The sequence below is a fragment of the Danio rerio genome, chromosome 1 (assembly GCF_052040795.2).
Source record: "Danio rerio strain M-AB ecotype USA chromosome 1, GRCz13ab, whole genome shotgun sequence".
Lineage (NCBI taxonomy): Eukaryota > Metazoa > Chordata > Actinopteri > Cypriniformes > Danionidae > Danio > Danio rerio.
In genome coordinates, this window is record NC_141021.1 from 10096597 (window position 1) to 10109154 (window position 12558).

The window sequence follows — 12558 nt, forward strand, 5'->3', positions numbered from 1 at the left end:
AATTGATAATGTTAATTAAGATAGACTTTTAGACCCACTGAAACAGGTACAAATGATTTCTTATAACGGGTTAACCTACATTTTGGGACTCTATATCTTCTACCAGAGGGAAGCAGTTTATAATGTGGAAACAAAAAATGAGTTGGATCCATTCACAATCCTTTTCAACTGATTTAGGACACAATTCTCAAATAAAACTTAAGGATTAAATTATTCATCATGCCCAACAATTTTCCATCCTGTCTTTGAGAGATGCATCAACTTAGATTTACACTGAACAGATATCAAACTACAATGTGATACCATATCTAACAATGCTTTCAAGAACTGCTTTATAAAACACCATCATGAGCTTCTTGTTAACTCCAAAAAGACGCAACCTCCGTAAAAAATACAATCTCTGATGTAAACGAGAACAAACCCACTCAATGTGTGTTTTCCATGTGAAAAAAAAAAAAAAACAGTCGATGTAAATGCCCAAGTACTTACAGGTTTCTGACTGAGTGATGGGATGGGTCGTGTACAACCACTTGATGATGGTCACCTATACACTTTGGGTCTAATACCATCTCTTCTGTTTTCTTAGTATGTATTTTTAGCTCATTTATATCACACCACTCAACGAACCGGCTAATTTTTGACTGGTGTGGATAACACTAATATCATCATTCTAATAAAGTATCTTGAAAAATATCTAGTAAAATATTATTTACTGTCATCATGGCAAAATTAAAATAAATCAGTTATTAGAAATGAGTTATTAAAACTATTATGTTTAGACGTGTTGAAAAAAATCCTTGTTGATTAAACAGAAATTGTGGGGGAAATTTTTTTAATAATAAAAAATAAAAATAAAAAAAAATATATAAATTTTTTTAAATAAAAAAAGAAATTTTTATTAAATTAATAAACACTTTTTTAAATTAATTTAATAAAATTAATTTTATTAATTTCACCTGCTAAAATTACACTTAATATCGCAATATGTATTGTAGAAAAATAAAAACATTGCAATGTCAGTTTTTTCCAATATTGTGCAGCTCTAACTACAGCAAAACCATAAAAATAACTACCATCTGCCAGTATTTAAAGCTTCTATCAGTGCATTACTAACCATATACAACAGAGTTGGAGTGCAGCTGTATGTATACAAATGTATGTGTGCGTGAAGGGAGTAACAGACTTAATTAAGACAAACACATACAGTACATTTGTCAGAAACAGGGGTTTAGCCTCTGGGTAAACAGACGGACAAGGGCCAGAACTACACCTGCTTATCAGATGCAGCATTTGAGGTTTGCGCGTGTATGATTGCCTAGAGTTACACAGCCAACTGTTATATATTCTTCAACTTTAACTGACGTCTTACCGAACATTACGACAACAGTCTGATTCTCTTTTATGATCACCCTGTGTTATATAAACTGCCTTTGCTCACAATACTGTATCTGTGCACTTTGCTATAACAAGCATCACAACACATCTATCCGTCTTTCTTGGAGGCATTTGGAAGGTTAATTCGAGATCTGCGAATGGTGGCGTCATACGAAATGCTCCCACATTGAAGAGTCTGCAGTGTCCCAGATACAGACAGCCTTAGCAACGAGGGAGAGATCAAAAGGAACACCTACTCGGAGCAGACGGATACCAACGCTGCAAACAGCTACTGATGGTAACCCATGGCAACTCCTGATAACTGTGCATTCCGGAAAAAAAAGGCAGCCACAGCAAGTGCTTTCGCAATCTAAACTAACAGTAGATTCTGTTTCTGACAATCATGTGCGATGCGGACGTCTTCCTGGCCCGATGTAGACATCACAAGGTTGCCCTCGCAGCTCAGAACGGATCTGAAAACCAATCCAATCATTGAGATATAAAAGGGATTGGGCATGAAGATTTAAATGGGATCCAAAATAGCAATCTTTGTGCGTCTTTAAATATCCAGCACCTTCTCAATTGAGGCAGGAAATGTGTTGCCTGAAACAACCTTGTTTGTCACTGCTTAGAGACCCAGAAAGGAAACGTATTTAGAGAAGGATAATAAGGAAATTCAAGCAAGTAAACAAGGGGTCTCAGTCTTTAAACATGATATATTATTATAAAAATAAATATGATTACAGTACGTTAAAATTGGGCTGCTTGATTAATCATAAAAAGATTGCGATCACAATTTAAATTTTACACAATCTTAATCCAGCATCTCTGAGATTAAGCCAATTATATTTTCAAATTCAGGAGAAGCACAAAGGCGGTCGCATAAGTCTTCACACTTTTATATACGTAGCTCTGCAACATGGACACCACTAAATGGTGTTTAATGTGTCACATACTGAATTTAAAAGGTATAATTCAACCAAAAATGGAATTTCCGTCTTAATGCAATGATGTTTTAGCGGCCGTGAAATCACACGCGAGCTGATGCACTGTTTGTTTACTACTGAAAGGATGTTTGCACCCACCAATGATGTCTACTTTAGTGCAGTGGTCCCCAACCTTTTTATCACTGTGGATCGGTCAACGCTTGACAATTTTACCCCGGACCAGGAGGGAGGCAGGATGGTTCGCAGGTTGCAAGGCAGCCATTAACCATGTTCTCAGAGAATGACAAGCTGACAAAACATTGCTGTAACTCTGATACAAGTTTTGTTTATGGAGAAAATTTACAAAGCACTGCAGTGTTTGGGTGTTCTGTGTTTTTCTGAGAAAATTGTCAAGGGATTCGCGGTGTGCTATTCAACTGAGTGTGCCTGGAAGACATGAGCGCTTCACGCCACTTGAGGGCACAAGCCACTCACCTATAACGAACTTGCATAAACATTAAAAAAGCGATATGCAAACATCCCATAAAAGGCCACCATCATTTGCAATCTCTAGTAGTTGATCTTCTCGCACAGACATGGTGGATTGACCTGATCCATTCCTTGGCAGTTCACGAGTACTTTCCCTTTAGCAAAGAAGTTTCTCACTCATTTTGCTGCTTGTGGGTTAAATTTGGGCGCTCAAATGATCGAGATGTAAGCAGGAGAATTTTTCTAAATATTTTTTTTTTAAAATAAAAGATTGTTTGGTCTCAGATAATAAATAAAACAGAAATAATTAAGGATTTCTTGTGGGGCCCGATACCAATCGATCCACAGACTGTTATAGTGAACACAGAGGGCTGTATTTAAACGATCTAGGCGTAGAGTCTAAAGAGCATGGGGCATGTCCCAACCCACTTTTGCGATTTTAAAGATAGAAAAATGCAATTTGCACCCAAGCACAAAGGTCAAACAGAGTTGTGCTTATTCTCTTAATGAGTTATGGGTGTGTTATGAGCATAACATGCATTCAACGAATAAAAGTCACATCTCCCATTCCCTTTAAGAGTCAGTTGCGTCGTGCTAAAGTGCATTTGCTATTTCCATTGCGGATTCGTGAGTGGAAAAAATGAATGCTTCACTAGTGAGAATGCAGAGCTAAACAGACCATCTGCAGCGCTAGGATAAAGAACGAACCTCCTCCAGTCGGCCTCTTTACTTTCTCTTTATTTTACTTTTACTCTTACTCCTTTACTTTTGTGGATAGGGAAACGGTGTTGTCTACACTCCCCCGAAGACATCATTTGCCTACATATCTAATTTTGTTTGTTACGCGCAAAGATTTGTTTTAAAATTCAATTCTAATTTCCAGCAAATGAATAAATGAACAATAATAACAAAGTGTGGTCAGAAAACTGAGTCATATCCAAACACACATCCTATTCTTATGCCCCATATGGTGATGCATACATCTCCAAAACATGACAAAAGGACAAATCTAAACTTGTTTTTATTAAAACAAATATAAATCTGCATAAAATAAATAATATTACATCTAATAAAAAAGTTATACAATTTGTCAAATTATACAACGCAAATTGTCATGAATGAACTGAAACAAAGCATGGAGGATGGTCTTCATGAAGAAGGCATACATGTCTTGCGTCTTATTGTGTCTGGTGTGCGATAGGCCCCAGAGTGTTGTGCATGAAAATAACTGTTTACTGGGTCAGTATAACTACTCTAGCCTACATAATGTTAAATATAATGCAAGAGGGAATTTAATAATGACAAATGTCTCATTTTACCAGTGAAAAAATTGGTCTAATAATGTTGTCAATGACAAATGACAAGCATATATCTCAAACGTAACAATTAAATTTCAGAATTCTTAATAGTTGTTTTCTGATTTAATCACTTTACTGTGCATTAACGACTAGGACAAATTGAAAGTCTATTCAAGTCCACCGTTCTAAGTCTATACAAAATTTAGCATTTTAATCAACAGTAGACCAACACATAGGTCTAATATTATTATTGTTGTTTTACCATGTTTGACAATTAACAATAATACTAGCCTACTCATATTAACCTAATCTACATAATTGTGAGAAAATCGTGATCTTGATTTAAAGCAAAAACAAATTGTGATTCTCTTTATAGGCAGAATCGTGCAGCGCTACATCCAAACAGAACAAATCTATCCAATACAATATGATAAATATTTTCTTAATTACGAACCTAATACTGCTAATCAGCAAGACATAAATTTTTAATGACTGAAGTTACAACATACAAATTACAGGTCAATCAATCTTCTGCTTATCACAGTATAAAAACCCTATGAAGAAAACATTGGTTATGATGATGTACTTTCATATAAATCGTGTCAATCGCTTGTAATAAACGAGTGCTATTCATTTACAGCAAGCTGCTCTGAAACCGTTCACTTTGAAACATGCAGCGCTCACATTCATTTAAGTCATAGCCTTTTGAAGTTTAATAATCACATTAAAATGTATCACCATTCCTGAAATTGAAGACCTCTTAAAATTATAATTGACTCTTTTGTTATAGTGCTTAAGATATTCAAGACTTAAAAAGCTGAACTTCAGACACGTTAAGAGTCCCTGTAAATATTAAGAGCAGTTTGATTCTTTAATAAAAACAGCAGGTTTTTTGGATAAGAGATTGATTATTTTAATAAATAAGTAATACTTTGGCATTTAATGCTTTCTAGCTATGGGTGACCTCAAAACCTACAACAAAACGGAGTGTACTAAACTTTATTGACCATGCCTTTTTTACTGACCTTTACATTCGGCTGGATCTTAAATCTAGCACAAGCTGTACCACAAAACTGTCATCCTTTTAAGTTTTAAGCCTCAGATTGTCATGGATGCTCAAAGCATGTGACACCCTCAGAATAGTCGCAAACTTGTTTGAAATCCAGCCGAATGGTCAGATGTGTGTATCAGTGCGACTCATGACAGCCAATGAGATTTCCTGAAAAAAAGAGCGCAAGATGAGGGCAAGGCAGTGGGAAGTGGAAGCCAAAAAAGGAAGAAAAAAAATCTAAACATAAAAAAAAACATTAAAGTGGCAGCTAGCTACTGCCCACGTCTGCTCAACCACTGTCTCATCCGTAGTGTTTGGCTCTTTATTCCCTATTCTGCGCAAAACCGCAAGCCCTTCCTCCACGTTGTTCGCTGACATGTTGTCAAGAATGGACTTACTATGGGTTACCATGTGCATGAGTTTGTGCCTTGCGAAGGGTGCTGAGTTTGTGTCTTGAACTGCATAGAGGTCTGTAATGCCTGGAGAAAGCTGTCCGTTAGCATTCATTTCAATGCCAGTTGCTCGCTCTTCTCCGAAGTATGCAATTCCAATTCTGCCATCTTTGCTCACAGCCACTCAGTTTCTGGACACAATTGTTTACAAGTCAATCAGGGGCTAACTGGACCATGCTAACCAGCCAGACCTTGACCCCTTTGAGTGTGCCTGTCCTTATTTGCCTTCCAAAACAACCAATATGATAGCTTTAGCCGTGCTTTTGCCCCTAAAAGCATTCGTATCATGGGGCACAACGAAAATATTATCTGGGGAAAAAAGTGAAAAGTTTGTCTTTGATACTCATTCGAAGTTCTTGACATGACGACTAGCATGAAAGGCTCACTTTGAGCTTTTTTTAGGCCACTCATACACTGAAAATCATTTTGACACATTTGTCAAAAGTGCTACTCGTTTCTTTAAGTACTATTCTCATTTCTAAGTGCCCCTATTGCGGAGCGGAATAATGCACTCTGGAAACCCATGTTAGCCACTTTGCTGGATTGAGTTACAAGAAGGAGTGCTGTTACCCATTGAATTTAGGCTTGTAAAAGGAACTGCTTGCCCAAAGAAGTAGGTGGCCAAGCTGTAGTACAGACCGGCGAGCCAAAAAGACAGTCCAAAGTATGTCGAGATTACAGAAAAAGATTCTGCCTTATCACGTTAGCGTTGATGTAATCTCTCGGCCTCAAAGTGCAACCACTGCACAGTATATACAAATGTATTCACTTCGGGTTGCTTCTATATTTGTGCATTTCATTATGCAAGCAAATTTCCATGCACTCAACCACAACTGATTCTCGCTTACCTGCGCAGAGCACTTGGCGGCACCTCCGGCTTCTCTGATTGGCCGTAGCAGCTGGCTGTTCCATCAGGTATCCGGCCTTCTTCTCTGAACATGGCAGCGGCTGCCGAACTGATAATTCCCACAGCATCCTGCAGGCGAGTCTCCAGGGGATAATCCCATTCATCATAGGTCACAGATATCATCCCTGCCGGAAAGGCTTCCGGGATATGTTCGAGATTCCCTGTCGTCAGGCTAGGAACAATCCACACAAAGCCAGCCCCGGTGAGCCCTAGCGAACGGGCTTCCTCCATAACCAGCGCTGCTTCATCTTTGGAACAGTAGAGGAGGATGACGGGCGACTGGATGCGTTTGAGCTGCACATGAGCTCGGTCCTCGGGTTCACCGACGCCGTCTAGAGTCACTACGCTCTGAAGGTCCCAACGAACAAAGCTGTGGTCCACAGTCACGCGCACAGTGGCTATGAACTCCTGGAAACCCGGGAACTTGGTGGTGACCACCGAGAAGACATGCCAGTCATACTCCTCCATTATAGCAAGCATCAACAGCGCCTCCTGCTGGAGGGAGGCTCCAAACTGGAAAAACGAAGAACTGGAATCCTGGAGAGAAAGACAGGGAGAGGGAGAGGCAGAGAGAACAGGTGGTGGAGGAGAAAAGGAGAAAGGGAAACATGTAGGAGGGAAAGACAGAAACAGAAAGTTAGATAGAGAAATGCAAGGAAATACAAACCATGTGTTGTCACATCCGACACTGATAGTTGGGTAATTGTACTTCCACCTTGCCAACGGAAAGTCGTCAGTTCTGATAAATCAACTGAACTATCTTAGCTGAACCTGAACCATAAAACCCTCAACATCTTTAACGGTTTCTTTAGCTTTACATGTTACCTTTCTGCAAGCATTAACCTCCACTTTAAATCTACAAGAGTATCTGGTTTTGAGTGTTACGATCCATGAGCAAAATGATGAGTTGCACACTGTTCAGGAGGCTCTCAGAGGATTTCCTGTAGCCAATTTGGTCCAAAGAGTCAATGTTTTAAAACTAATGTTACTTCTAATGTGTCACTGAAGCTGTTGCAGCCCATTATTCTCACTTTTTATTTCAAACCTATTGTGCTTTGAAGACATCCCAATGTTTCCTACTTTGCTAGGATTTATATTTCATTCAAATTCAAACGCACATCTGCAATTTATCTTGTATACATTTGGTCATTATGCATTCAAGCTCATTTGGCTGAGACTACAGAGACACATTTGTTTGATGGGGTTTTAAAACATCCACTGAAAGTATATGGAATAAACAGAGCATGAAAACAATGTACAGACTGAACAATAACACTGCACAGACTGTTTTTTTACGCATAAATGTACAATAGTTGTGGTGTATATGCCTTCTGTTTTCTAATGTTGTATAATGTGCTATATATAGTCTTGTTTATATGATAACTAAATCTATATATTTTAGACTGTTGTTTACACATATACAGCATTACAATATCAGGCTCACAGCCAGAGAGGGTTCAGGTGGTTCGGAAGACCCACCCCTTCACTGACAAAGGTCCAGAATTTGTCTTATACATGAGCTTATTTGTCTTATTTTGACTGCTATGCCATCATAAATAGTAAAAAATAACCCATCAAAAAAAGTTTTTAAGGTCAAGCCAAATCCTGGTGTGACTTTAGCTTTGGCCAAAGCAAACAATTGTTTTTCAATCGTCCAACATCCAGCTGTGCAAGAAAACATCTGACATAAGTGAGGTCATGTTTCACTACTGTACTGTTTTTAAATAGAGAAAACATTTGACTTTTATTCTAAATCTTGAACCTTATTCTTGAAAGAAAACATGACCAATAAAAAGGTGTAAAGCACCAAAAAAATTTATCTGACTGAGGAAAGTTGGATGTGCTGGCCAGTTTGTTATTTGCCCAATAAAATTACAATAAGCTATAGATTTTAACTTAAACTTTTACTCTAATAATGTATGATTATTTGTAGTTTAAAAATAAATATGTAATTTCTTTGTTCTAAATATTTTGGAAATATTTTTCGTACATCAAACATGTGATTATGATGACCATCTAACAAGCTAATTATTTCAACAAATTCATCAAAAAAAATTGTGCTTAAAATGTCACCTAAATTTACTATTTAAATCTCAAAATTAAATAGAAAAAGAGGCAGATAATTGCAAAAAGGTCCATTCACCAGGCTGGCTACAGGTCTGATTAAGTATTGCTTGAGGTGACTACAATTTATATTATTAGCATTGTTAATTGTTTATTTGTGTAGGTACACATTGAATTACTAAGATATATTTCTAAAAATTATTTTATACAAAATAAAACACAATTCTTCTTAACTTTAGAAGCATCAAATTATTCAGAGAAAAAAAATACTATTTCAAAAAAACATATCAAGCAGCTATTTTTAATATTAATAAAAATAATTTCTCTTGACATGAAATTAGCATATCAGAAAGAGATCTGTAGGACGTAACACTACTGAATGCTACTAAATTAATGGCTGCTGAAAAGTTAGCCTTGCTATCACTGATATATCAAAAATATATTAAAATAAAAAACAGTTACTAAATGCAAACTCAAGACTTTATTTAAGAAAATAGACAACATTTCTAAAATGGGCAGCATGGTTGCTCAGTGGTTAACACTGTCGCCTCACAGCAAGAAGGCCACTGGTTTGAGTCCTGGCTGGGCCAGTTGTCATTTCTGTATGGAGTTTGTATGTTCACCCCATGTTTTGTCCAAAATCCAAAGACATGCAAAATATGAGACATTCTGCCAGAAATGTACATTATCTGTCCCTGAAATAAAAACATAAATACAGTGAATAAAAAGTATTTCATGCCAAAAATTTCTAAAATGGACTGATTATTAATTTCTGTGAGTTCTGTAAAGGAGTATGTCATTCATTTGGTTCTCAGATTTTTGATCAAAAAACACTTTATTTTAAAAACACTTTACAAATGTACAAACTCTGTCATTGTCCTTGTCCTCAGCCCAAGAACCTACTGCTTTAATAGTTTTGTTATGATAAAAAAAACTTTGAAAACTTTGTTATGAAAAAAAAAACTTTAGAAATAGCAAGTTTAAGTTGTTGTCATTCACATCAACCAAATAAAAACATCAAATTATGAATAAATTCTACAAATAAATACTACAAATATAAAATACAAATAAATTTACAATTGTCCCCCCTATGTTTCTGTCCATCCTGTCACATTTGCATTAAATTGAACATAAAATACGTGCAATAAACTCTTAAGGCTATGACTCGGAAGTGACATCATTTGACGGAGAAGAAGCTGACAGTGATCAAGGATTTGTTCTGTCATTGAATTGTATGATTTTCTGCTTGTTTTTGGATGTTGTTTTGGATGTTTTTGAATGAGGTGAAAACACACACATACACACATACATACATACATACACACATACATACATACATACATACATATATATATATATATATATATATATATATATATATATATATATATATATATATATATATATATATATATATATATATATATATGGGACTAAGCTGAAGTAAAATGGCACACAAATATTAAAAAACACAGTATTCATCAATTTTGAGTGCCATTTTGGGGCCACTTTATGTTCTTTTGCCTTAAATTACAAGGTAACCTCTTTCATTCAGTCTTACAACACGCAATCATTTTGCTTTGTTTCGTCACCCCTGAAAAAATATTTAAATCCGGAGAAGAGCTCTTTCTCAGTGCCGCTGATAAAGCAGAAGTTTCTTTACCCTACTATCGAAGCCCTTCAGCTTTGCCAACACACAAGTGTAAAAAAGGTCTACAGAGAGAACAGCAACGAGCAAGAGAGAAGGGCGCAGATCAGGAGCAGACAGTGAGCCGCTGAATACAGGAGAGGGGAGAAAGACAGAAATTGCTGCACACTGTCACACTGGAGTCACTGACTGAGTTAAGAATAATGACTGCATCCTTGTGCGGTGACAGCTTGATATCTCAGAATACACAAACACATAAACGAGCGACAATGGAGCTTATGAATATCATGGTTCAAGCGCTGTGCAAACACACAGACGCTGATCTGTCCACCACGGCGCCGAGACAGATTTAAAATACTGAGCTTAAGCAAACAGCGACACTCAAATAAACAGGTAAGGAGGAGGTATCCGTTGAGGATTAGTGCAGAAGAAATAAAAAAAGAGGCCAAAGGAGAGCGCATTTACATGAGGTAAATGTACGCTCATCCAAACCGTACCTCACTGTAACTGAACCTGCTGAGAAAATTGAATTTGCAGCACGTAACTGAGTCACAAAGCGGTACATCTATCCACTGATCCAAAAGCGAGAATTCACATAAACCAGTTATGTCACCTTCTAAAAATATATCACACAAACAATTCAGGAGACATTAAAACTGTCCCAGATACACCGAGGAGTTAATAAATCAATGCAAATGTAGTGGCTGCACTCAATGTTTTGGATGGTCCCTTTCGCGCTGTGAATGCAGCACTTGAGGGTTTAAGAGGCTCGGGGATGAAACTGGATTAGAGGTATGCCAAAAATCTACCACACAAATCTCAGGTGTAAACGGATAGAAGCAATGGGGTACATCTAGGTACACGTGTGCATCTAATCAAAAAGACCTGCTTTCAGACCAGGTTTGGAAAATTAATCTTACAGACTCGCACTTTTTGGTAGTTGGGGTGCTGAGAGGTTTTCCAGTTTGGCATGAGGTTGATAAGCATGTGAAGAGGGTTCGGATTTAGCTGCCGCGCTGCAGGTTTGCAGGTAGACGCACATACAAACAAACACACACAAAAGATGTGTGCACCTGGAAATTGCTTTAATCAGAGAGGCGCTGAGGGTCAGAACTCGGAAATATCTTTCCATTAAAGCACTTCTGCAATCTTGTCACCCATTTATCCACATATCCTGACCTTGGAGTTGCCGTTTTCTTGATACGAATGCAGCTCAATCAAAACACTCTTTGATTGCCGCAATGAAGAAGACCGTGGACGGCAAAACCAGTGACACTAGCTATGTTTTCATCCAAAGATGAGGATTAAACTTATGCACAATAATTGCATAAAACATTTGCGAATAAAGCAGTTTCCATCCAATCTGTTAAACAGAGCAAAATCGTCACCTCCTAATAAACTCGTGTCAAATATCAAAAAGAAAAATGCAATTTATTCTGGCAATTGGGCCTTTTTTCTTATATAATAAATGACTAGTATCTCAGAAGATGAAGCTGAAATTCCATAAATGGATGGTGGCTTTTGGGGGCATGAGTGCAGAAGCTAAAGACAGTTCTGGGAGCTAATAATAGGGAACCACTTTATGAAGGACTTTAGCAAAGGGATTTTAGATTGACCAAAAGAGATTTCAGATGTTGTGCAATGTGGTCGGTCTGCTGGTTTGTCCATTACTTCTTCCCATCATGTCCATTTCTGTTTAAACAAAATCATGTGTGTGTGTTTTTTTTACTTGAAATGTATTTGGTAAATGTGTTACTGCTATAGTTTGTGCACATTTTTTTTTTTTATCAGATCAATCTTTCTCAATTGTGCGCATATGTTTATGTGCATTTTCCAAAAAGTATGCACAATTGGCATTTCCATTAAGCCTTTTTATGAAATATTCTAAAGTCAAAAAAGGTGGATGGAAATATGGCTAGTGTCAATTTTTTGGCAGCTCAATCACATCCCAGCAGGAACAGGACGTCAACAGGACATCAACATGAGGTCAGATAGACGTACACCATGCACGTCATGGGGGCATTGCATTTTGTTTGGAAATGAAATCAGGTTGATGTCAGAACCCAATGTCCAAGGTCAAACATTGCATTTTGGTTACTTTCCAACGCAACTTAAATACAATAAAATATCAACGTCTAATTATGTTACAGCTTGACGTTGTGTAGATGTTACCACTATGACGTCTATCAGATGTTGGATTTTGGTTGCCATACCAGACAAATAAATGTCAGTAGTGGATGTCAATATGACGTTGGTTTAAGATGTTGCTCGACGTCAGATGGATTTTGGTCACTTTCCAACACAACCTAAAATCAACAAAGTATCAATGTCATTTAACGTCGTTATTGG

General features: G+C 37.2%; 1 protein-coding gene across 5 annotated transcripts in view; it reads right to left on the minus strand.

Annotated features, from left to right (window-relative positions):
* grin2ab (glutamate receptor, ionotropic, N-methyl D-aspartate 2A, b) overlaps window positions 1–12558 on the minus strand; it is a 163787-nt gene that overhangs the window by 39062 nt on the left and 112167 nt on the right. For all 5 annotated transcript variants that reach the window (XM_087236686.1, XM_087236683.1, XM_087236684.1 and 2 more), the window contains one exon: window positions 6439–7034. In XM_087236686.1, the coding sequence (XP_087092812.1) occupies window positions 6439–7034 (596 nt within the window). The remainder of the gene's footprint in view (window positions 1–6438; window positions 7035–12558) is intronic.